This window comes from Oryza glaberrima, chromosome 9 (genome assembly GCF_000147395.1).
Source record: "Oryza glaberrima chromosome 9, OglaRS2, whole genome shotgun sequence".
Lineage (NCBI taxonomy): Eukaryota > Viridiplantae > Streptophyta > Magnoliopsida > Poales > Poaceae > Oryza > Oryza glaberrima.
In genome coordinates this window covers 4,816,606-4,840,993 of record NC_068334.1, presented here as the reverse complement: position 1 = coordinate 4,840,993, position 24,388 = coordinate 4,816,606, and the positions used below count along the sequence as shown (strand labels likewise).

At 43.1% G+C, this 24,388-nt stretch overlaps 2 protein-coding genes across 2 annotated transcripts; both read left to right on the top strand.

The window, feature by feature from the left end:
• Window positions 1–7,367: 7,367 nt before the first annotated feature.
• Window positions 7,368–9,558, top strand: LOC127783661 (SKP1-like protein 5). The gene has a single exon (XM_052310855.1). The coding sequence runs from the start codon at window positions 8,898–8,900 to the stop codon at window positions 9,393–9,395; it is 498 nt and encodes a 165-aa protein (XP_052166815.1). The 5' UTR covers window positions 7,368–8,897; the 3' UTR covers window positions 9,396–9,558.
• A 4,528-nt stretch (window positions 9,559–14,086) lies between these two features.
• Window positions 14,087–14,698, top strand: LOC127785126 (SKP1-like protein 5). The gene has a single exon (XM_052312548.1). The coding sequence runs from the start codon at window positions 14,174–14,176 to the stop codon at window positions 14,672–14,674; it is 501 nt and encodes a 166-aa protein (XP_052168508.1). The 5' UTR covers window positions 14,087–14,173; the 3' UTR covers window positions 14,675–14,698.
• The last annotated feature ends 9,690 nt before the right edge of the window (window positions 14,699–24,388 follow it).

Here is a 24,388-nt window from a genome sequence, read left to right as displayed (position 1 = left end):
CCAGCTGTTGTCGAAATGACAACTGCATACGTCGAAGGACGTGGTTACTCAACAGTGATTGGGAAAATGAAGTGTACTAAATTTTGAATTTCACTTTGGTTTACAGGTTCTTACTAGGGGACTATTTATAGTCCCATTACAGGTTCTTACTACCTGGGTTTAGGTTGTACAGGGGAATTTACATGATTACCCTTACAAAAGGGACATTTATAGGGGTACATAATGTTATGGGGGCTCATGGGCCCCTGATGGGCCATCCGGCGATTGCCGGCCTGATGGGCTGGCAAGGCTTCCTCGGCCCTCGCGGGGGCGAACTCGTCAAGGCGAAGTCATCCTCCTTCGGCAGACAGTCTTCGCCTCGCACCCTTCGCCTGAGATGCCTCTGACCTGGCGCTACTCTTCGCCTTGCGCCGTTCTTGCTCCATAGCCTTCGCCAAGGGTTTCGGCAGGTTTGGTCGAAGGGCCTCATACCATCCGCCAACACTATCTATTATATACTAAAATTTCATTAAACTTCGTATAAACGGTCTTAAGCCGCCATGTGGTACTTCTACCAACGCTCTTAAGCCGCCACTTGGCACTATCAAATCCGACCGTCGATTTTCACTTTAATCGGTGGACCCCGTATTTTAAACCATTAGATTAGATGTATTTTATTTTAAGAAACTAATTCGTTAATCTCTGTATGTATACGGGGAGAACTATAACTGCAAGTACTCCATATGTACGTACGAATGAAAAGACAACGAAGGACAGACGTACAGACGTACCTGCTGTTCGTCTGAAGAAAAAAAAAAAGTAAGCCTACGCACAGACGTACTATAAAGATCAATAAACAAAAAAACACATATGTACCTAGTACCATTGAAAAAATTTGATCATCTTTAAAATATGAGTTTCTATTATTTAAAGATAAAACATACTATTCTATAAATTTACGTAAATACCATTCATTAAAGTTTCTACAAATGATCTCAAACCTCGTCATGTTTCTCTGTTTTTTCTATCTCTATGATAATTAAAATTAAAATTATGTTTATTAGGTCTATTTTTTCTATCTCTATGATAATTAAAATTAAAATTATGTCTATTAGGTCTAGCCAGCTATTATTTTTTAAGTGAAAACAATAACTTAATGCCTATATTGACTATATTTAAGTGCTAATAATAATTACATTATCGACCCACATTTATATTAAAGCCTCTACTTAATAAAAGTAAAATTTGCTACAGGACATAAAAAATGTAATTAGTTGAGAGACACCGCAAAAATGGTAAATAGTTGTTGGATACCCATGACATTATTTTGTTATATCCAGAAGGAACGGAGAGGAAACAATCGCGAAAGTATGATTTTTCCCCTTCCTTCCATGTACGGCTCACATATAGCTCTGACGCTGTGGTAGTCACAACATGGGCGGTAGAGGGTGTGGCAGCGTGGTGTGGCGCGGCTGCGAGACTGACAGCAATAGTCTGCGCTCTGCGACGCCCTACTCGATATGAATCAGGAGGTCGTCCACGATGTGGTCACCCCAAGCGCGATGTGTGGCGAAGCATCGGCACCGGCATGGCCCTCGCGCTGCAACGGCGATGAGTGTGGGAACGACATGGAGCCGCGGGCCCAGGCGCACGGGCCCTCCTTGAAACCCCCTCCCCCCTCTAGACAGCCACCTCACCGGCAAGAGGCAAAATCGGTGAGTGTGCGGTTGTAGCGTCGGAGGTGTATGCGAGCCGGACTTGGTAGGCAAGAGGCAAAATCATACTTTCGCTAGGTCAAGGATATTATAAAATAATGTCATGGGTGTCCAGCAACTAAATACAAGTTTTTTCAGTGTTCCACAGCAGATACGCGTTCTTACGGTGTGCCGACAAATTACATTTTTTTTCCATGTCCTGTAGCAAATTTTACCCTAAATAAAATAAAATACTAAAATTGCTCACTAAAAATAAAAAATATCCCAGCTTAATTTTTTATAAAACTAGTAGACCCATTACTTATATCCCATTAGACATCTAACGACTTTCTATCAACTTGATTAATTTTTTTCTCAGCATGTATAGAGGAGCTATTTACCCATACATTTTGATATTGATGCTTTTATCAATAAATGATCATTTTAGGAGATAAATAAATTATCTTAAGACGATCATAGCATATGAATTATATATATAATCCATGAAGTCATGTGGCCAGTTGAACAACATGCTGATCGTACTAACCACATTGGTTGCACCAAGGAATCATAAGAGTGAAACAAACATGATATGGCCTCAGCAATATATAAGCCAATTCCAGATAGAAACTAAAGACCATATCCATTTATTTTTTTTTGTAAAATTTGCTACATTACATCGTGAATTTGTGACATATAGCATAGAACAATCTAGAAACATGTAATTATTACATGATGCTCCAGTTTAGTGGTAGTTTGCTAAGAAAATGCTACTGTCTCTATTTTAAATTTTCATACTTAATTTGAGCGAGATAATTTAGAATTGATGCCTTTACCCCATGCCAGGTTGTAGGATCAATCCACTTATATTTTCATCCCAAATTATAGAGATCAAAACATTTCAAATATGCTTCGTAAAGTGGATTTGTCAACATCGACAGGAAGAAGTTGTTCGGCCTGATCAATGCCGCCAACTTCCTGAACATGCCGTGCCTGCTGGAGCTGACATGCCAGCGCGCGGCGGACTTGATCAAAGACATGATGCCGGAGCAGGTCAGGGAGGTATTTGGGATCGAGAATGACTTCACGCCGGAGGAGGAGGCCGAGGTCCGTAACGAGAACGCCTGGGCCTATGAGATGTAGGTTGCCAAATTAGGCATTTTGTGCATTATTGGCTGATCTACTTATATTAATCATATAAATACAACGTATGCATGGTTTAGGTGATTCATGCTGGAGCTGGATAGCTCTTGTGCGTTGCTTACCTTGTAACAGTTTGAGCTCTGTTTTTCATTAATTTGCTTGATTATGAAGAATCGTTTTTTAAGTCTGATGAACTGCAAACTTGCGTACTCCTCCAAGAGTATAAAATATTGCCCCACAAACTTTGCAACATCTCGTTTGATAGTGTCCAGTATCACCGGCATAAAGCTCAAGGATCCATGACGATAGTGGAATGTGTTGCTTCTGCGTTGACCATTGCTGTCAGAGTTACCTAGCACAGTTCCTAATTGGCGCATACGCGCCGCGGCCGCGCACTTCCGACCCACACGGCACCGTAGATGTTGCACTAGTTTCTTTCTCTTCTTTTTCTCCTTTTTTTTGAACTCGGGCGCTAGTTTTCGTTTTTTTTCAGAAATCGCCCCCTTTTTCTCTCCACACACGCGAGATTTTTTTTTCGATATTTATAAATTGAATCTTTCACCTTCAATATCAGTTGAGAGTTTTGAATTTAAATTGAAAGTTTCTTAAATTAAAGTTGAATGTTTTGAACTTTGAGAAGAAAGTTTTCAAATTTGAATCGAATATTTTGAATACTGAGGTGAGAGTTTTTAAATTTGAGTTAAAAGTTTTCGAATCCAAGATGAAAGTTTTCAAATCCGAGTAAAAAGTTTTTAAATTCTAGTTGAAAGTTTTCATGTCTGAATTGAAAGTTTTTAAATCTGAGTTGAAAGTTTTTAAATCCGAGTTGAAAGTTTTCAGTTTGAATTGAAAGTTTTTAAATCCGAGTTGAAAGTTTTTAAATCTTGACCTAAATGTTTTTAAATCTGAGTTACAAATTTCAAAAAATCTTGATTTAAATGTTCCAAATCTTGACTTAAAAGTTTTCAAACCTTCGTTGAAAGTTTATTGTAGTTAATTCGCTATACTTATCCCAATTTTTTGTGTACTTAAAAAATACTAATTAGGGTAATTAACGTTAATGTGCGTAATTATTGCGATCAGATCCGCTTATCACGTAGGGGCCTGGGGGAGGGTGCGTGTGCGGCTGCGCGAGTTAAGCAGCTGGCACGCGCGCAGCCATTAGAAACCCCCGTTACCTAGTGATATATAGGGGGTTACAAGAACCAGATCGATCGATGCACCTTTCCGGTATTTTAGTACCCCACCATTTTATTTTTTTAAAATGTTTTGGACTCTGTCTCTCGTGTAGATTCACAAACATCTGTATAAACTTAGCCACATATATGAAACATATGCATCGACCAATGTATAAATCTATTCAAAAATCAAAACCCAAAATGTCTTATAATGTAAAAACCAAAGAAAAATCATCTTAACATATTTTTCTGAAAAACAATCTGTTATTATACAACTATCTTTCTAGTTAACACCACTGCATAGATCAATTAACTATATGTGGTGGCCTGGCATTAATTTTCTTATTTAAGGTACAAATGAACGTGCTGGAAATTTGTGTCAATTTTGCTCATGTTACAGCATATTATATAGTCAATTGAACAGTGATACCTGAGAATTTAGATTGTATCTTCCAATTCGCTATCTTACATGAAGTGGTGATCAATGGAGTAAAGTTAATTTTCAGTGATCATGGTTAGTTGAAGGTTGGGTCAGTAACAATAGTCCGAAATAGCGTTTTTTAGCATTGTGTTGCCGCTCACGTCATCCGTCTCTGGAATCTGAAATCTTTTGTTGATTAATGGTTTTTCATCACAAATCCATGAAATTCGTAATCTGAAATCTTGAGGTAGAAAGGTAGAGCTTTGTATTGTTCTATTCTCGAACACCGCTAGTTTACTTTACTACCGACAACTACATATAGTTAATTGATTTATGTAGTTGTATTAACTAGATGAGTATATGTTTTTGTTGATCTCGGCTAAAAGAATCACATTGCTTAATTAACTGGTTAGATTATTGAAACCTGCTCACCCATGTTTACGACTAAGTACTATTTTTTGAATGATAGGTGATGCACCCGTCGATTGCGAAGCGTCCATACAGATTTCATATATAAGAAGGGAAGGGGCACCATGCGAGAATGACGAGCTCTCTCGCACGGTAAGCCATCTTCCATGTTTATCATCAGGACCCATTCATGATCAACCAGGTGATTTCACAGGTGGTAAGTTACCGCTACATCAACCTATGGATCGATCACCGGTGACGCTTTAGACATCAAACCTAGTGACGACCAGTCCACAACTACACTGACAACTCTACCCTACAGGGAGGATCCATCTACTACAGGGCTATTGGCTGCACAAAATTAGATGATCATGCATGTTTAAGCTAACATTTCAGATTATAAGTTTTGAAACATATACTATGTATATATATAAAGTTACATCATAAGTTTGTAACTATCTAGTTGCAGTTTATGTATGATATATTTACATTTCAATGTTTTTTACCTCAAAGAATTTGTAACAATTTTTTAGTTACTCCCATCTGTTTTGGTTGATGAGGTCTTAGAAATTCTTGGTGATCTCTAATCTCTTAGTAGCTCTCGTGATCTAGCAGGAGACACACGCACCTACTCGGAGTCTTGATTAATTCTCATATTAGGTATATGTAGGGTAACTAGCAAAATGCCCGTGCGTTGCACCGGGTAATGGTGGGTGACTGAAGTTTGATTTCAATTATTTATTGAAGCACCCAAAGCATGATCATAAGCATTGATGATGTGTATAATGACCAAAAAGTCAAGTTTGTTCTCGAACAATTAATCTGCTTTATATTTTACGGGATATGGATGATGCTCATGACACGAGGTCGATGGTTGTAGCATATGGAGGAACAAATGGGTGCACAATGCAATTGCTTTTGTACTGGAGAAGATAGATGGAAATCTGTGTGATGAACGAAAAAATCGATATTTTCTTAAAGTAGATAAGTGTAACAAAAAATAAGAGAAATTGAGCGGACGACACATTCGAATCGCGGCATATAGAAATTGTATTTTCTATACTCATGCGTTCCTACATGATGAAAGTGCCTGAGATTGAACTGATCGACACATCTAAATCGTGGCACATCGAAATTATATTTTCTTATATTCTATGCATGGTGGTCGTCATTGGTTGGTCAAATCTAATTATAAGCTATAACGACTTATTAGCGACCAAAATATATTTCGCGGATAAAACTTTTATATACATGTAAAAGCCAATGCTGAACAACAAACTACATTAAGAAAACTTCAAAATTATGTTTTAGAAATAAATTAAAATTCAAAATTATATACGGGCAAATACGATTTTTTTTCATTTATATTCCTAGCAATATATATGTGTAGTAGCTGGCTTCATTAATTCAATATTATTTTATTTTAATGGTGCCAAGGCATGATAAAACAATAGCAATTCTGGTAAAAGAGATTGAACAGTAAAAAATATTCTATTATGTAGCTTTCAAGATCTCCATGCATCCAGCCATCCAGTAGCACTAATATTTATTTAGTCATAGCACCATATGTCACGGACGGACATATCCAACTTTATCTCTTTCTCTTCCCCCTTATCTATTCTTCTCTCTCCTGGAGCCACGCAACACTTCTCCCCTTATCTCTTTCTCCTCTCTCCCACAACCGATCTCTCCTACATCCACACGCGAGCAGCACAGTGTGAGCAACAGCAATGGCGCTGGTGGCCCCGAATGGCGAGCGGAGACATCGGTCTCGTCAAGCAGCGGGAGAAGCGACAGCGTCCGCACCGGCGACAAGCAGTGGCCTCGGCCTCGTCAAGCGGCAGGAGAGGCAACGACATCGGCATAGGTGGCGACGACCCCGGTGTGCAGCTGCCTCAGCCTCGAGCAAGCAACGGCGGCATGTCTTCAACATGCCGTGGATTTTGTTGACTTAGGCATCGATCTGGCATGTTCTGGGTATTGATTTAGACATCAATATATGATTTGGACAGAGCATGCTCGAATTGAGCTTCTTCCGATTTTGTGAAATAGATCGAGGCATAGGAGACGTTGGCGGTGCAGTTATGTCAATGTTTGGCTGGGTTTTGGATTTGTGTCATTTTTTTCACTCAAACGCCCCGTGGCTGAAAAAACCAGCACCTATAGCAGTATATAAGTGCTGGTTTATAAAACAAATAGCTTATATTATATAATAGATGATGTCGGCGAATGATCAATCGTGTGTCCAACGGTTAATGACGTGATCTAATAGATGTACCATGTGCCGGTTTTGTTAATAAGAAAAGGTGATAAAGTGTTGAAAAAAACACAGCAGGAAATTTTTTCAAAAAAAAGGTTAGGAAAGGAAAGGGAAAAGAACAGTCTCTAACCATAGAGATTATGGGAAACAAACCAACGACCTATCGGTCAAATGTTTCATAGGCTAACCAATGAGGTGTAGCTACATTTTAAAAATATGAATATTCAGCTGAGCGTTGCTATGTCCACCCCTGTATCCTATGCATGTTGGAGCGCACGGCAAAGAAAAATATCAGCGTGGACCCCACCTCCTCTGGAACCTTATCTCCTTGTCTAGAATCCTCGGCCTCCGTTTCTCTCTCTCGTCGCTCTCTCCGTCTTACCGTCTCTCCTTCGCCACTCCCCAGCGACGGCGCGCCTTCTCCCTCTTCCAGCGACGGCAGCGCGCCATCCACTCCCTCCCTCCCGGATCTGACTAGATGAGGGGAGGACAGTGGCGCTCCCCTCCCCTTACTTTCTCCCCGCTCCTGGATCAGGCTGTAGGAGGGGAGCGATGGTGGGGGCAGCCACCGCATGCGACGGAGGTGGCGCTCCTCCCTCCCTAGCTCCCAGATCCGGCTGGAGGAGGGAGCAATAGTGGCGGAGGCGGCGCTCCCTCCCCTCCCTCCCTCCCTCCCAGATCTGGCCAGAGGGGGAGGGTAGCATCGGCTCTAGCGACGGTGGCGCGCCCTCTCCACTCTCCGACTCCTTGGCGAGCAGCAGGTGTGACGATCTTACCATGGATGAGCAGCGGGAGCGGCGGTGGCCTCGGCCTCAGCTAGCAATAGGAGTGACGCCGTCCAGTGGCGTCGGGGCAGTGGGAGCGACGTCCTCTACCTTGACAAGCAGCGGGAGCGGCAGCATCCTCGTCCTCAGCTAGCAACAGGAGTGACTCTGTCCAGTGGCATCGGAGCAGCGGGAACGGTAGCGTCTTCGTCCTCGACGAACAAGGAGCAGCGGGAGCGGCGATGGCCTCAGCCTCGGGCCCAGCGGCAGTGGCGGTGTCCCCGACGAGCAGCGGCCTCGACATCTGGCAAGCTCAGCATTCTGTTAGTATTTGTTGTCATTTCATTGATGTAGCTAGACATTGTTCTTTGATTTTGAATTAGTCTTTTTTCCTCGTCAACTTTTTTTTCTGGAACCGAGTTGGACCCAATGAACTGTATGGACTAAAAAAAATTTGTTTGGAAGCATACCTAGGGCGATTTTGGATTTTTGGATTTGTTTTTGTCTGTTCTTTTTTGGATATTTTCTGATCTGATTGTGATGGAGACGGATAACCCGTACGCGGGCTCACAGATCACGGACGAAAATCGTGTGTGAATGATATGACGAAAGAAAAAATACGAATCTTTTGATTAGTTATAAGATTAAAATAAGATAAGATATACCGAAAGAAAACAAACTAATTAATTAATCTCTCCAAAAATAACTCGTACTTCGGTTTTGAAGCGGAGTCCGATTAAACTGAGTAGAAGTAGCTAATTAAGCTGTGTTGGCGTTATGGCAAAGTAGGGCAGAAACAATCGAAAACTAATTAGAATCAGATTGGATTTGGAGTACGAATCGGAGTTGCTCGGCCTGGTAATTCTCGCAATAAATACAGAGCATGCGCGAAACAGCTCGCCAAGCACCAATTAACGTCGTTTCAACAGTTCAGCTCACCGCGCGCAACCAATCGATCCGCTAGCGAGTTCGTCCCGTCCGTCCGTGTTCAAGCTCAACAGCAATCCCCCGGCCCCGCGTGTTCGACGAGAAACTAACCGACATCGATCAATGGCGGCAGTAAAGGAGGGAGCCGACGCCGGCGACAGCAAAATCCTTCTGATCAGCTCGGACGGGCAGCACTTCCAGGTGACGGAGGCAGAGGCGAGCATGTCGAAGCTAGTGAGCAACATGATCGAGGACGAATGCACGGAGAACGGCGTCCCTCTCCCCAACGTCGCCTCCAACGTCCTCGCCAAGGTGCTCGAGTACTGCAAGAAACACGCCGCCGCCGCCACGGCCGAGGACATCGCCGTGAAGGATCAGGAGCTGAAGAGCTTCGATGCCAGCTTCATCGATGTCGACAACACGATGCTGTTCGGCCTGATCTTGGCCGCCAACTACTTGAACGTGCCGTCTCTACTTGATCTTGCGTGCCAACACATGGCTGACTTGATCAAGGGCAAGACGGTACAGGAGATCAGGGACACGTTCGGGATCGTCAACGACTTCACACCAGAGGAGGAGGAGGAGATTCGCAAGGAGAACGAATGGGCTTTCGAGAACTAGAGTTTTAGGCAATTGTCACGTGTTATTTACTATTCCCGCTGTTTTATACTCCATCCGTTTCATAATATAAAACTTTTTAGCATTGTCCACATCTATCTATCTATTATCTATCTATTATCTACTAAAAATCCATTAAACATCCTATAAGCGCTCTTAAGCCGTCACGTGGCACTTCGGCAAACGCTCTTAAGCCACCACGTGACGATATCTAATCTCACCGTTGATTTTTACTTAAATTGGTGGACCCATTATTTTACACCATTAGATTATATCTGTTATAGAAGTTAGTCGATATAGCGGAACGACGACTAACCTTCCCGGTCGCTTCAGTTATTGATCACCCAAGACAAACCAGATGACGACACAGGAACACACGATATTTGTTAACGAGGTTCAGCCGAAGCCTACATCCCCGAGGCTCTGATTATGGGCGCTCCTCCCCAACCAATATAGCTCCTAGCCGCTACGAGTCCATGGCCACGCCACCATCATCTCCCTGCGTGTCTACGCTATATTGTAGTCGCCATGGTTACATTGTGGTGCCCCCCTCTCTATTTAAGAGAGATGCCGGGTTACAGAGTTCGACTCTAACTCCACCCCCTAACACCTATTACAACTCCAAGTCTAACTGTAACCAAATAGGACTAGTATATTCGACACCTATTCTAACAAACTCCACTTTAGTGAATATACGCTACCCAGAAGCAGTAGAATCACCATGCCGATCCACCATTCCTCCAGACTTGGGTTATCTTATTTGTAGCTTCACCGCAAGCCGCCCGACGAGTCTACGCCAGACCCACCGTCTTCAAGAGACTCTACTATCCCTGTAATTTCTTTCTCTTGATTCCACCTGCAACAGTGCTCCACCTTCTCACCTATCATCTCAGTCGTCTTGCCAAGCGAAATTGGATTTCTTCCTAGCTGTAACATCATAGACTCCCCGAAGACCATGTTCACCTCCATCTTCCATCTCAAATTTGACTTGATCTAATCCATGGCCAGATAACCTGCGTCATCACCAAATAGATAAATCAAACTCACCAGACTTGAAGAGAACCCTTTCTTCCTAGCTTGTTGTCTTATGAACCGAGCTAATAAATCCAACATCCCCGCTTTCCCTCATCCGTAGACTGAACCTATGATACTTTGAGAAAATTTACCGTTGCCTTGAATCACTTGAAGAAATTAACATCATAGCGCTTGCTCTTCCTCTTCAGTGACGCAGATTTCATATATTCCCATCATGCCAACCTGCATATCTTGGATATATCATGTACTGCCAAACAGTATCGTCGACCCCATCAACGATATTTGACCCGCTGTTGCCCGGGATCTTTTCTTCAGTTCTGGACTAACTCTATATATCTCAACTCCTCATCAAGTCCCAGATATATCATGTTTCCACCAAATAATTCCATATGCGACCTGACTAGCCTGTTGCCGCTAGTTTACTCGTCCTTCGCACTTGCAAACTATCCATCTGTAGAACCTTCTTGTCCTTCTTCTAGATCCGTTAACAAGTTCCTGCAACGAACCACACGTCCGTTGAACCCGGTCTAACCGTCCAAACTCCACAGTCTAACCAGTCCGTCGGTCTGACCACCCTGCCGGCCCAGTTTAACCGTCATACATGCACACCTCACGCACCTTCTCCGGAGCCGTATACTCACCGCATCACCTTGATCACCACAAAGCTGCACCATACCTTCCGTCTTGTGCCCGTGAGCCACGCCGCCAAACCAACCCTTTGCACCAATCATCAAGTTCTGGACTCCAGGTAAATATGATCTCCTATCCATGCCAACGCAACCGAGTTAGCTCATGCCATCTCGTCCATTGTATGGATATATCAATTCTCCCCTGATGAAGTCCGTTGCTTGCTTTGATCTCCATGCATTGCTCAATGGCCTGCGACACCAACGCACAAGCTCTGCATGTTGCTAGCTATTCATGTGACACCTTGTATGCACAGTCATGCATTTAATGATCCACGTGACCATGGCCATGCACAAACTTAATTGCTCTACTAATCACTTCTTGCATGCAGGTAAGTCAATTTACTCGGTCTGGCCATGCGAACCAAAAAAAACCAAACAACCACAGAACTGCAGAACCCCGTTGATCAGAACAAGCACGCGTCTGATCACTTCTCGCCGAAGCAGATCTGTGCCTCCTGGAACTGTGCCGTACGTCGGCCTGTCTTCTCTGTTAGAGCCCATAGCAGCTGCTCCCAAATGGAGCCTGTGCCACCTCTCCCTGCCTGAAGAACTTTACCGCCATTCAGCTGCTCCACCGATCTGTTAAACGCAAGCTCAAGTCCTTTTCGGTTTGTGCTGAAATTCTATCGATTCGAAGCTTGAGTCTTTTGCTGATTGCTCGTTGGATCTCTACCGTCTTAATCCTTCCAATTTAACTAGGTGTCACTCGTGGCCACATCAGATTTGGTCCATGCATGCTAGCCGTGTCTGACTCCTAATTACACTACTGCTTGGATTCAAGTCCGTTCCGAACCCAACAGCCTAGCAATACCTCCCTGCTTCCTCGCCTAACCTCTGCACCTGTACCAAACATTTGTTCTGCTCTCTTGATAACCATCGTATGCATGTATGTCGTGCCTCCATGCACGACGTCCGTGCCCCTGCACGCACCGCAGTCGCAACCCTCGTGTTCACCGTCCACGACCCCGTCGTCACGGCCCTGCACGTCCGCCGCGCCGCGCCACGCTCGCCAGTTTCGCTCTTCCGTCAGTGGCCTCCCTGCCGCCGCAGATTCGCGTTCGCCACGTGCGTCGGGCGCGCCGTCCATGGCGCTACCCCTCCGATCTCTCCGGTAGCCTTCGGCCACGTACAGCCTCGTCTTCTGGTCACGTTCCGCCATCGCCGGTCTGATCGCGAGCGAGGTCGTCGCCTCCGCGATGTCCTCGTTGTCGCCATCGATCTCATCGCCACGACTGACGATCTCCTGTCGATGCGCGATCCCACCTTGTGTTTCCTCCTCCACATGTCTTCCTGATCCAATGCTAAAACCTTCTGCTTTGATACCACTTGTTATAGAAGTTAGTCAATATAGCGGAACGATGACTAACCTTCCCGATCGCTTCAGTCATTGATCACCCAAGACAAACCAGATGACGACACAGGAACACACAATATTTGTTAACGAGGTTCAGCCGAAGCCTACATCCCCGAGGCTCTGATTATGGGCGCTTCTCCCCAACCAATATAGCTCCTAGCCGCTACGAGTCCATGGCCACGCCGCCATCATTTCCTTGCATGTCTACGCTATATTGTAGTTGCCATGGTTACATTGTGGTGCCCCCCTCTCTATTTAAGAGAGATGCCGGGTTACAGAGTTCGACTCTAACTCCACCCCTTAACACCTATTACAACTCCAAGTCTAACTGTAACCAAATAGGACTAGTATATTCGACACCTATTCTAACAATATCTATTATTAAAAAAAGAATAACTTCCTTATATTTAAGCGCTACTATTCATCCATACGTATGAGTTTATACATGGATTTCTTTTTAGCTGTTGCTTGGCACGAATTGACGACGATGACTCCAATGAAGAATATAACAAATCTAAATCAAATTTGTCGGAAATCTATAAAATCTACACAAAGTGCACAATTTGTGAAAAATCTTTCTTAGTATTTCCACCATTCAATAATTAGGCCAAACTAACTAAAAGCTTTGAAGAAATATGGGCAAAAGTGGTATTTTAGGATTCAGTTAACACCGTTATATATATGGCTTTAACAAAATAGTCGGATCATATCTTCGGTTTGTAGGAGTCAAACGATCAATGTGGCTTTAAAAAAATTAAGAGTAAATTGCATCAGCGGTACGCGAACTTGTCAGATGGGTGCAATCTAGTACATGAACTTGTAAAACGCTCGTTTTGGTGCACAAACTTGTTTGGTGCGTGCGAACAAGGTCAAAATTGCACGGCAAGGTTAATCTTGTTGATTTTGTTGTTGATTTAAACTCTATGTAAACATGTGTCTAAGAAGGATAAACATATAATAAGGCATAATGATTACATAAATCAAAAACCGAGTAATAATGCAAGGGATAGAAACAAATAAAGATAAAGTGGAAACTAAGTTTATAAATATAATATTTCTACTACTATGTGCACGCAGTCATTTACTTATCTACTAATTTATAATTTATAATGTTCAACATAGAAAAATCGGTCTTGTCGTGCCATTTTAGCCTTAGTTTACATGTATCAGACAAGTTTATACACCAAAACGAGCATTTTACATGTTCATACACTAAATTGCACCCACCTGATAAGTTTATGTACCGCTAATGCAATTTACTCAAAAATTAAATTGATAGTTAGTTCTTAAAGTACGGTCAGATTTGCAATTGCTCCTATTTTAATCTCATAGACGAATTAACGCAAAAATGACCGAAAATGATTTGAAAATATTGGATTGAATTCGATCGGACTGCGCATGACCGCATCAGAGTAATAATTTCTTCACGCAATAAAAACAGACCACCTCGCCCTGATCCAAACACGAAACGCGAAAGATCAGAAACCCAGTTAGACTCGGATTTACTTCAACAGATTAAAACAGACTCCGTCTCGGAGTTTGTCAATCTCTGGCTTCATCCATATATACAGACCGCCAAAACTAACAATTTCCAAACCATCCAGTTGCAGAGAAACGCAAACAGGTTCGTGATCAACAAGCTAGGGCGCACTCATCTGATCGATCAGAAGTTCACGCCTTTGTTCAGCAAGCGCGCCACCGAGATGGCATCGGCAGCAGCAGCAGACGTTGCCGCCGACGGCAAGAAGATGATCCTGCTGGTCAGCTCGGACGGTGTGAAATTCGAGCTGTCGGAGGCGGCGGCGAGCCTGTCCAAGACGTTGGGTAACATGATCGAGGATGACTGCGCCACCAACGGTGCCATCCCTCTCGCCAACGTCGCCTCCGACATCCTCGCCAAGGTGGTCGAGTACTGCAACAAGCACGCCGCCGCCGCCGCCGCGAAAGCTAGCGGGGAGGAGGAGCTTAGGAGGTTCGACGCTGAGTTCGTCAACATCGACAGGAAGAAGTTGTTCGGCCTGATCAATGCCGCCAACTTCCTGGACATGCCGTGCCTGCTGGAGCTGACATGCCAGCGCGCGGCGGACTTCATCAAAGACATGATGCCGGAGCAGGTCAGGAAGGTATTTGGGATCGAGAACGACTTCACGCCGGAGGAGGAGGCCGAGGTCCGTAACGAGAACGCCTGGGCCTATGAGATATAGGATGTCAAATTAGGCATTTTGTGCTATATATTGGGCTGGTCTACTTATTATTCATATAAATAGGACGTATGGTTTAGGTGATTCATGCTGGAGCTGGAGAGGTAGCTCATGTGCGATGCTTACCGTGTAACAGTTTGAGCTCTGTTTTTATTAATTTGCTTGATTATGAAGAATCGTTTTTTAGTCTGATGAACTGCAAACTTGCGTACTCCTCCAAGAGTATAAAATATTGCTCCACAAACTTCGCAACCTCTCGTTCGATGGTATCCAGTGTCCACCACCGGCATAAAGCTCCAGGATCCATGACAATAGTGGAACGTGTTGCTTCTACCTCAACCATTGCCATCGGAATTACTAGCAGAATTCCTAATTCGCGCATACGCGCCGCGGGTGCACACTTTTGACCCACAGGGCCCATGCGTACGCTCGGCACTGCAGACGCATCGCTAGTTTCTTTTCTTTTTTTTCAGAAAGACAGGCGCTAGTTTTCGTTTTTTTTTCAGAAATCGCCCCCTTTTTCTCTCCACATACACGCGTGATTTTTTTTTTTTGCAATATTTTATAAATTGAATCTTTCACCTTCAATATCAGTTGAGAGTTTTGAATTTAAATTGAAAGTTTCTTAAATTAAAGTTGAATGTTTTGAATTTTGAGATGAAAGTGTTCAAATTTGAATCAAATATTTTGAATTTCGAGGTGAGAGTTTTTAAATTTGAGTTAAAAGTTTTCAAACGTAAGTTAAGTTTTAATATCTTGACTTGAATTTTTTTTAATTTTGAGTTGAAAGTTTTCAAATCCAAGTTGAAAGTTTTCAAATCCGAGTTGAAAGTTTTTAATTCTGAATTGAAAGCTTTCAAATCCTAGTTGAAAGTTTTCAAGTCTGAATTGAAAGTTTTTAAATCTGAGTTGAATGTTTTTAAAATCCGAGTTGAAATTTTTCAAGTTTGAAATGAGAGTTTTAAAATCCGAGTTGAAAGTTTTTAAATCTTGACTTGAATGTTTTCAAATCTGAGTTAAAAATTTCAAAAAATCTTGATTTGAATGTTCCAAATCTTGACTTAAAAGTTTTCAAACCTTCGTTGAAAGTTTGTTGTTGTTAATTCTCCATACTTATCCCAATTTTTTGCATACTAAAAAAATACTAACCAGGGTAACTAATGTTAATGTGGGTAATTAACGGGATCCAATCCGCTAATCACGCAGTGGCGTAGGGGAGGAGACGTGTGCGGCTGCGCGAGTTAAGCAGCCGGCACGCGCGCGGCCATTAGGAACCCCCGTTACCTAGTGATATATAGGGGTTACAAGAACCAGATCGATCGATGCACCTTTCCGGTATTTCAGTACCCCACCATTTTATTTTATAAAAACATTTTGGACTCTCTTTCTCTCGTCCAGATTCACTAACATCTATATAAACGTATGCATCGACCAATGTATGAATCTATTAAAAATCAAAACCAGAATGTCTTATAATGTAAAAACAAAAGAAAAATCATCTTAACATATTTTTCTGAAAAAAATCTGTTAATATACAACTATCTTTCTAGTTAACACCGCTACATTGATCAATTAACTTTATGTGGTGGCCTGGCATTAATTTTCTTATTTAAGGTACAAATGAACGTGCAGGAAATTTGTGTCACTTCTGCCCATGTTACAACATATTATATAGTCAATTGAACAGCGATACCTGAAAATTTATTTTGTATCATCCAATTCGCTATCTTACATGAAGTAGTGATCAATGGAGTAAAGTTAATTTTCTGTGGTCATGGTTAGTTGAAGGTTGGGTCAGTAACAATATTGTCTGAAATAGCGTTTTTTAGCATTGTGTTGCCGCTCACGTCATCCGTTTCTGGAATCTGAAACCTTTTGTTGATTAATGGTTTTTCATCACAAATTCATGAAATTTGTAATCTGAAATCTTGAGGCAGAAAGATAGAGCTTTGTATGTAGTTGTGTTAAGTAGATGAGTATATGTTTTCGTTGATCTCGGCTAAAAGAATCACATAGCTTAATTAACTGGTTAGATTATTTAAAGTGAAACCTGCTGACCCATGTTTACGGCAAACTATTCTTTTCAAGGGTAGGTGATGTACCCGTCGATTACGAAGCGTCTGTACTAATTTCGTACACATCAACCTATGGATCAATCACCGGCGACGCTTTAGACATCAAACCTAGTGACGACCAGTCCATAACTACACCGACAACTCTACCCTATGGGGAGGATTCATCTACTACAGGGCTATTGGCTTCACAAAATTAGATGATCATGTGTGTTTAGGCTAACATTTCAGATTATATGTATTGAAACATACACTTTTTGTACATATATATAAAGTTACATCGTAAGTTTGGTAAGTTTGTAACTATCTAGTTGCAGTTTAAGTATGATATATTTACATTTCAATGAGGAAGGTAGCCCGTGCATTCGCACGGGCATGTATCATAGGCTGTGTTTGAAATGTTATAATGATAAAATATAAACATGAGAACATTTTCGGAATATAAATCAGAAAGGAAGCCCGCACAGAAGCACAGCATCTTATGTTTTATTAAGTAAACGAAATGCTAAAAGAAAATCATACATCACTATATACACAGTAAATTTTATTAAGTAAACGAAATGCTAAAAGAAAATCATACATCACTATATACACGGTAAAGGAATGTAAATTATCTACAATAATAAAAATAAATATATTTTCTATAAAATAGATAGTAGGTTTTAATATATTACTAATATCATAGGAATGTCCCTCAGATTTAAATAAAAATCCCTTTGTCCTGGTCGATTTGTGGTAGAGAATAGATAATATTTGTATATGTAGCTAGTAATAAATACTTCTCAAATTTTAAAGGACTACATACAGTATTATGTTTTTCAAATGAGTGGGGTTAATCATTCGATACTACTTTCAAAAAAAAATACAAAAGACCATACATTATTTACATTTTGATAAAGATTTATATTTTAGCGCCAGATTTGTTTCCACCATATGTTGTTTATAGCTATTGGAGACACATTTACTAATTCTAAGAATGTACTTATTTTCACAAACTTATTTACACTAACTAATTCGCTAGAGTGCATTTACAGTTGGGTTCATTGGTGTATAACATTCGTCCATCAATTATACCCACTACATTTGATTTTCTATCAACTACAAAAAATATAATATAAGTAGTTTTATTCGTATTTTACTGGATTGTTCATGTTTTGCCAATAATACATAGTAAAGAAAATACATAATTCTCGTGATGAACTAAGGGGTTGTATCGTAGCAAAAAAATCTATTTAAAATCTTATTTATATTTTTTTACATCATCAATCATGTATGCCTCTGACTCCTCAAACAGCAATAAAAAAAGTTTTGAAAATTTTCAGATACTTTTAGAATCCCAATCGTACCTAAAATAAACCTAAAAAGATTCACTTAAAAAACCAAAGCTAAATTCTGTTGTTTTATTATAGCTAAACCACTTGCTAAAATTTAATTTAATTTTTATCATCTATCTATAATTTGTTCTTCTCACTCCTTAAACAAAAATAAAAAAGTTTTGAAAAATTCCAAATACTTTGAGTTCTCAATCTCTCCCAAAATTAAATAAACCTAAACAAATGTACTTAAAAAACAATGCTAGGTTTTGTTATTTTAATTTTTACATATGTGATTCAAATTAACGTTGTACATTTGTCGAGTGATATTTGACACCATAAAATATGATATGAAATTATTTGAAACAATATTATCACATTAAATATTACATGTTGGCGTCATTTGTCATGATTTATTTAGCACTACAATATAACCATCATAAGTCATCAATGGTATATTTAATTTAATGAATGCTTTGATATTTTATCTATCAAAGATTAAGTTTAGCTGTGCATATTGGTGTAATATTATTTTTAATAAAATCATAGTTTAATCATTAGTGCCGACACATATTTTTCCCGATTAGTATTTCTTTCCAATTCTACTATGTATTGTGCATATTTATTTTATTTTTTGCTTTATATATTTTCGATCGTATACGCACGTTATGTTTTTCCCAGGATAGAGATTAGCAGCATGGGATTTTTAATAGATCTAATCCAATATTTAAAATAACGGGCCGGGTGAACCAATTTAAGTGAAAATTGACGGTTGAATGCTTTTTTTTCCTTTGAATTTCTAGGATTTCTATAATTTATTAGAGCGCCATGTGACAATGTAAGAGGGTTGGTAGGACCTTTAACAAACTTTTAGTCTACTAGGGTTTCTCTATTAGAGCCACATAGCGGCGTAAGAGTGCTTGCAAAAAGTTTAATATACTTATGGAGTATACAATAGATAGATATAGAAGATGGTTTAAACAACATTGGTCGGACATTTATTATGGATCTTAATTTAATTATATTTATATATTTATATTTGTGAAGTAATATATTTTGTCTTCATATCCTAGAAAGTCATATTTTAAAGACCATCGATTTTTATAGATGTGTGTTATTTTTTGGTCTTTTTTTATGTACATGCGTCTGGTTTTTTTCTTCCGACGAACATTAGTACAGATTTGTTGTTTTGTTTCCAATCATGTATATACGGAAGAACAGCATTAGCGTTTGTATCTTATCATCTCGTACTTACTGCACAACGATTGTAGCGCTTGTATGTTATAAACATGAGGAAATATATTTTTTTAAGAGAGGCGGCGGTGAGAGAGGAGCTGACGGCTGTGGAGAGGAGAGGAAAGCTCGGCGGCGGCGTCGTCTCGGCTCGGGCGGAAACGGGCGGTGGCGATGGAAGGGAAAGGCTAGCATGGGGGAGCTCGGGGCGGCGATGAGAGAGGAGCTGGCGGCTGTGGAGAGAAGAAGAAAGCTCGACCGCGGCGTCGTTAGCGTCCCCCTCCCCGAGTCGCCCCCGTCCCCCTCCCTCCTGTTAGCGTTGCTGTCCTGCCTCCCGTCACGCGCTCGCCTCCGGCACAGTGGCTCGACGAAACGCGGCAGCGGCGGCGCCCATGGCGTGCGGTGGTTTGGCATCGTCGCCGTTGTCGTCCCCCCATCAACGCCGGGCCCGCATGCTCGCCGCCGCCATGTGCTCGCCTCCGACCCCGGCCACGGCCTCCTCACGCCGGCTTCCCCGTGTCACGCCCGGACGTTTCCCCCTTTTTCTTGCTTTCAAAAAAATGGTTAAATAAATTGCCCGAAGAAATTGTTTAATTAACCTAATTAATAAATGTAATTAATAATCGGAAATTGCGTGGTGGAATTTTTCTTGAGTTCCCCATGCCCTAATGCATTAACAGGATTTTTAGTAGAATTTTCAGAGCCTTAGAAATAATTTTAACCAATTAAAATTCATTAACCGCAATATTTTAAATCCCAGGAATTCATTTTCCCTTTTCCTCTTTTTCTTTTTTCCTTCTTTTTCTTTCTTGGGCCGTCGGCCCGGTCCAGCTTGCCCAGCCGCGCTCGGCCTCCTACCTTTGGGCCGGCCCGTTTCCCCTTCCCCCTCCCTCCGGGACGCTGATAGGTGGGGCCCACCTGTCAGGTCGTCCCCTTCGTCCAGCCGCCCGCCCCACGTCGGCAACCGCCGCCGAAACCGCCCGCGCCGCCGCCCTTCGCGCTCTCTCTCGCGCCCACTCGAGTCCCGCGCCACGTCGCCGCCCACTCCTCCACCTCTCCCGCACGCGCGCGTGCGCCCGCAAGTGGTGGGGTATTTGAAATCCCCCAACACCCCCTCTCTCTCCCCCTCCACTCCCCACGTTGCCGGCCAAATAGGGGCCATCCCCGGCCGTTTCCGCCCCTCGAGCGCCCATAAAAATCCTCCCCCGAGCTCTCTCTCTCGTTTCCCCCATTCACCGTCCTCTCCCACGCCCCCTACCGCCGTCGCGCCGCGCTCGCCGAGCTCAGCCGCCACCGCCCATCTCCGGCCGCGTGCCGTCGCCGCTAGGGCCACCGCCGTGCCAAGCTGCCGCCGCCGCGAGAGCTACATCGGCCACCGCTCGCTTGCCGTGCGCCGTCGTCGTACCGCTCTCCCCACGCGTCGCTGCCTACCGCCGCCTCCGGCAGCCGCTAGCCGCCACTAGGGCCGTCGTATAGCCTCGCCACCGCCGCCTTCACGATCCCCGGTGCCGTCCGCTCAGTTGCCGCAAATCACCGCCGGAGCCCCTTTTCCCTCGTGTTGCCGGTGAGAATTCCCTCCCCTCCGACTCCGGCCGACATTGGCGATCGCCTTGGACTTCCTCCCTCTATTCCTAACCCCCCCTCTCTTTTTCTCCTAGGGTGTCATCGCCGCTCGTCAGGCCGTCCGTTCGCCGGCCATCGCCGCTGCCCCTCCGGTGAGGAGCCCCTCTCCTCCCTCCTTCCCTCTCTCCCCCGCGCGCCGCCGCTTTCCGCGCGCTCGCCATCGCCTTCGGCCGCCGCCGCCGGCATGTGCGCCATCCACCGCCGCCTCCCCGTGCCGCCGCTTGCCGTCGCCGGTGGCTGCGTGCGCCGCCGCCGCACCCTCATGGCCGGCCGGCCGGCTTTGGCCCGAGTCGAGCTATGCCAAGTCGCCGCCCGCACCGTCCGATCGGCCTCGGGCCGATCCGGACCGTCAGTCCCGTCCACGGTGGACCGGCCGCCTTGTGCTGTTGACATGCAGGGCCCGCATGTCGCCGCCACCCCTTTTGCTGACGTCAGCCCTGGGTTTTACTGCGCAATAAAATTGATTAAGGATTTTTCTTTATTAGTAAAACACAGTTTATCTTCTAAAATTCATAAATAATTCATCCGAGCTCCGTTTAAGTCCATTCAAGTCTGAGTAAATTTATAAAAATCCCTAGAATCCATTAAAAATGGTTTTGTTCTCTGTTTCAGTAGTCTTATAGCATGTTTTGCTTGTGTGCTTTGTTTGTCGAGTAGATTTCGGCCGTTTCATAGATCCGCTGTTTCTCGAAGACGTTGTTGTGGTCTCATCAGTGCGAGTGCAAGGCAAGTCATGCAATACAATTGATCATATTGTACCCAATTTACAAATATCCCGCATTTCTACTAAATGTTGCATTCTTTTACAATGTCATGTGGGATGGGTCCTATTACTCAGCCATATATTGTTTACCTTATGCCATTGATAACTTGGGTATCAAAATGACTAGATGTTAGTTTAGGAAATGCTTAGCCATGCTTAGTTCAACTAGTACACCAACGGGGATCACATTATTATATAGACTTTGACTATGAGCATAGTTTTGGATTGGTGCCACCGCAATGGTGTTAGTTAATTAAAATACATTGAATGGTGGGCTGTGGGTGCATGGTTTTGCTGGTCACACTCATGGCAATTAAGGACCGGTTCATGGGAAACCCTGGGAGACTTACCATGCTTACCACAAGCGGGAGTGGGTAACTGCTTGATCTGAAGTATAGCTCGACCCTTTTCTAGGCACCGGTGGCGAGGGTGGGCGTGATGGAGTTGGGTCGGCCGGGTTGTCCAGTTGTCCAGCTGCCGAATTCACCGCGGCGCAAGAGGGGACCGCCCACTGCCCATTGGGGGTGGGGGTGAAACCTTAGCGCGGTGTGGATGGTTAGGGGAGGGTTATGCGGAGGGTCTTGTCACGATTTCCCCCTTTGCAGTATCATGGTGATACTTCGGGGCATGGCGACATGTGTGGAATCGTGTCTTGTGGGTACAGTTGTACACCTCTGGCCAGAGTAAAACTATTCGAATAGCCATGCCCGCGGTTATGGGCGATCAACCAGATTCACCGTGATTAGTCTCACCCCTAGTTTAGCTTAATGAACTGGTGTAGTTCAGGTGGTTGGATGGGCCTGTTGCAACGTGGTGTAGCGTTGGACAGTGATTGGTTAATATTGATTAATTAATACAATGGTTTTACTGCTTTCAACTACTGCTTGTAAATGCCTGCTTTATGCAAATGAACCCTTAGCCTCCTTGGGATATATCCTGCATCATACCTCCACTTCCGGTATGACTTGCTGAGTACAGTGGGTAGTACTCAGTCTTACTCTCTTTTCCCCCACACCAAAGCTAAAGATCTTCCTAGTTGGAGCCGTCTTGTTGAGGTTGGTTTCGTCGCTGCCGTTAAGGGATGCCTGTGGAGTGGAGTCACCCCGCTGCAGAAGTCAAGCGTCCAAGTCTAGCTTGTTTTATCTTTCCGCTGCATTTGTAATCTTTTATCTTTTTGTAAGACGTGGATCTGTATGTCAATAATTGTCGTTTGTGTACCCTGGCTGGTCCTAGACAGGGATTTAATGCACATTCAGCTTAGAAATTCTGGTTCGTGAATTTCTGGGCGTGACACCCCGCCTCCGCCGCCCTCCCTCCACCGCGCCGGTCAACCGACACCTCGCTAAGCACCACCGCGACGGCCCCTCCGTTCGTGCCGCCTCTCACCACTGAAGAAAAAAAAAGGAAGAAAGGGAAAAAAGAAGGAAGAAGGGAGAAAAAAATACAAAAAATTCCGTGTCATCGTCCACGTGGTGTGCCACGTAGGCAAGACCACGGTCAAACGCGGCTTTGGACCGGGATGATACAATAAACCAAGTTTAGGGATCTCGATGTGCGCTCTACAGGTTCGTAGACCTAAGTGAAACCTCCAGACAAGTTTAAGGACCGATGGTGCATTTTACTATTTTTTAATAATAGATCTAATCTAATGGTGTAAAATAAGGGGTCCACCAATTTAAGTGAAAATCAACGGTGAGATCAGATAGTGCCATGTGGTGACTTAGAGCATTTGTAAGAGCGCCACGTGGTAGCTTAAGAGCGTTTGTAGAAAATTTAATGGACTTTTAGTAGATAATAGCTACATAAATGTTTTTTACCTCTTCTTTGTAACAATTTTTTAGTTACTCCCATCTGTTTTGGTTGATGAGGTCTTAGAAATTCTTGGTGATCTCTAATTAATCTCGTAGTAGCACTGGTGAAGAAGTGCTTTTTACTACCGGTTCATAACCCTTTGTAGTCCCGGTTTTCCAACCGGGACTACGAATCCGAGACTAAAGATCGATATCAAATCGGGATTACGAATCCGGGACTAAAGATCGATATCTTTAGTCCCGGGTGAAATAACCGGGAGTAAAAATCCATTTTTACTCCCGGTTGGTGTTATCAACCGGGACTAAAGATAGAGCATGTTTAGTCCCGGTACACCAAACGGGACTAAAGATAGAGCTAGGCTAGCTAAATCCGGTTGCTCCATTATTCTATTATTTTCCTCATTGTTTTTAATACATTGATTTCACTCTATCCCCATCCCAAAATCCCAAATCAATCATCCCCAAATCCTCAAGTCCTCAAATCGATTGTCATGGAAACGGGTAACGCGTACGCGGGCTCACAGATCACGGACGAAAATCGTGTGTGAATGATGTGACGAATGGAAAAATACAAATCTTTTAATTAGTTAAGATAAACCGAAAGAAAACAAACTAATTAAAATTAATCTCTCCAGAAATAACTCCTACAGGGGTACGTACTTCGGTTTTGAAGCGGAGTCCGATTAAACTGAGTGGAAGTAGCTAATTAAGCTGTGTTGGCGTTATGGCAAAGTAACGCAGAAATTAACAATCGAAAACTAATTAGAATCAGATTGGATTTGGAGTACGAATCGGAGTTGCTCGGCCTGGTTCTCGCAATAAATACCGAGCACCAAACTACTCGCCAAGCACCGATTAACTTCGTCGTTTCAGGAGTTCAGCTCACCGCAACCAATCGATCA

Coding starts and splice junctions, on each gene's coding strand:
- LOC127785126 (XM_052312548.1), top strand. CDS start 14,174: ATGGCATCGGCAGCAGCAGCAGACGTTGCCGCCGACGGCAAGAAGATG.
- LOC127783661 (XM_052310855.1), top strand. CDS start 8,898: ATGGCGGCAGTAAAGGAGGGAGCCGACGCCGGCGACAGCAAAATCCTT.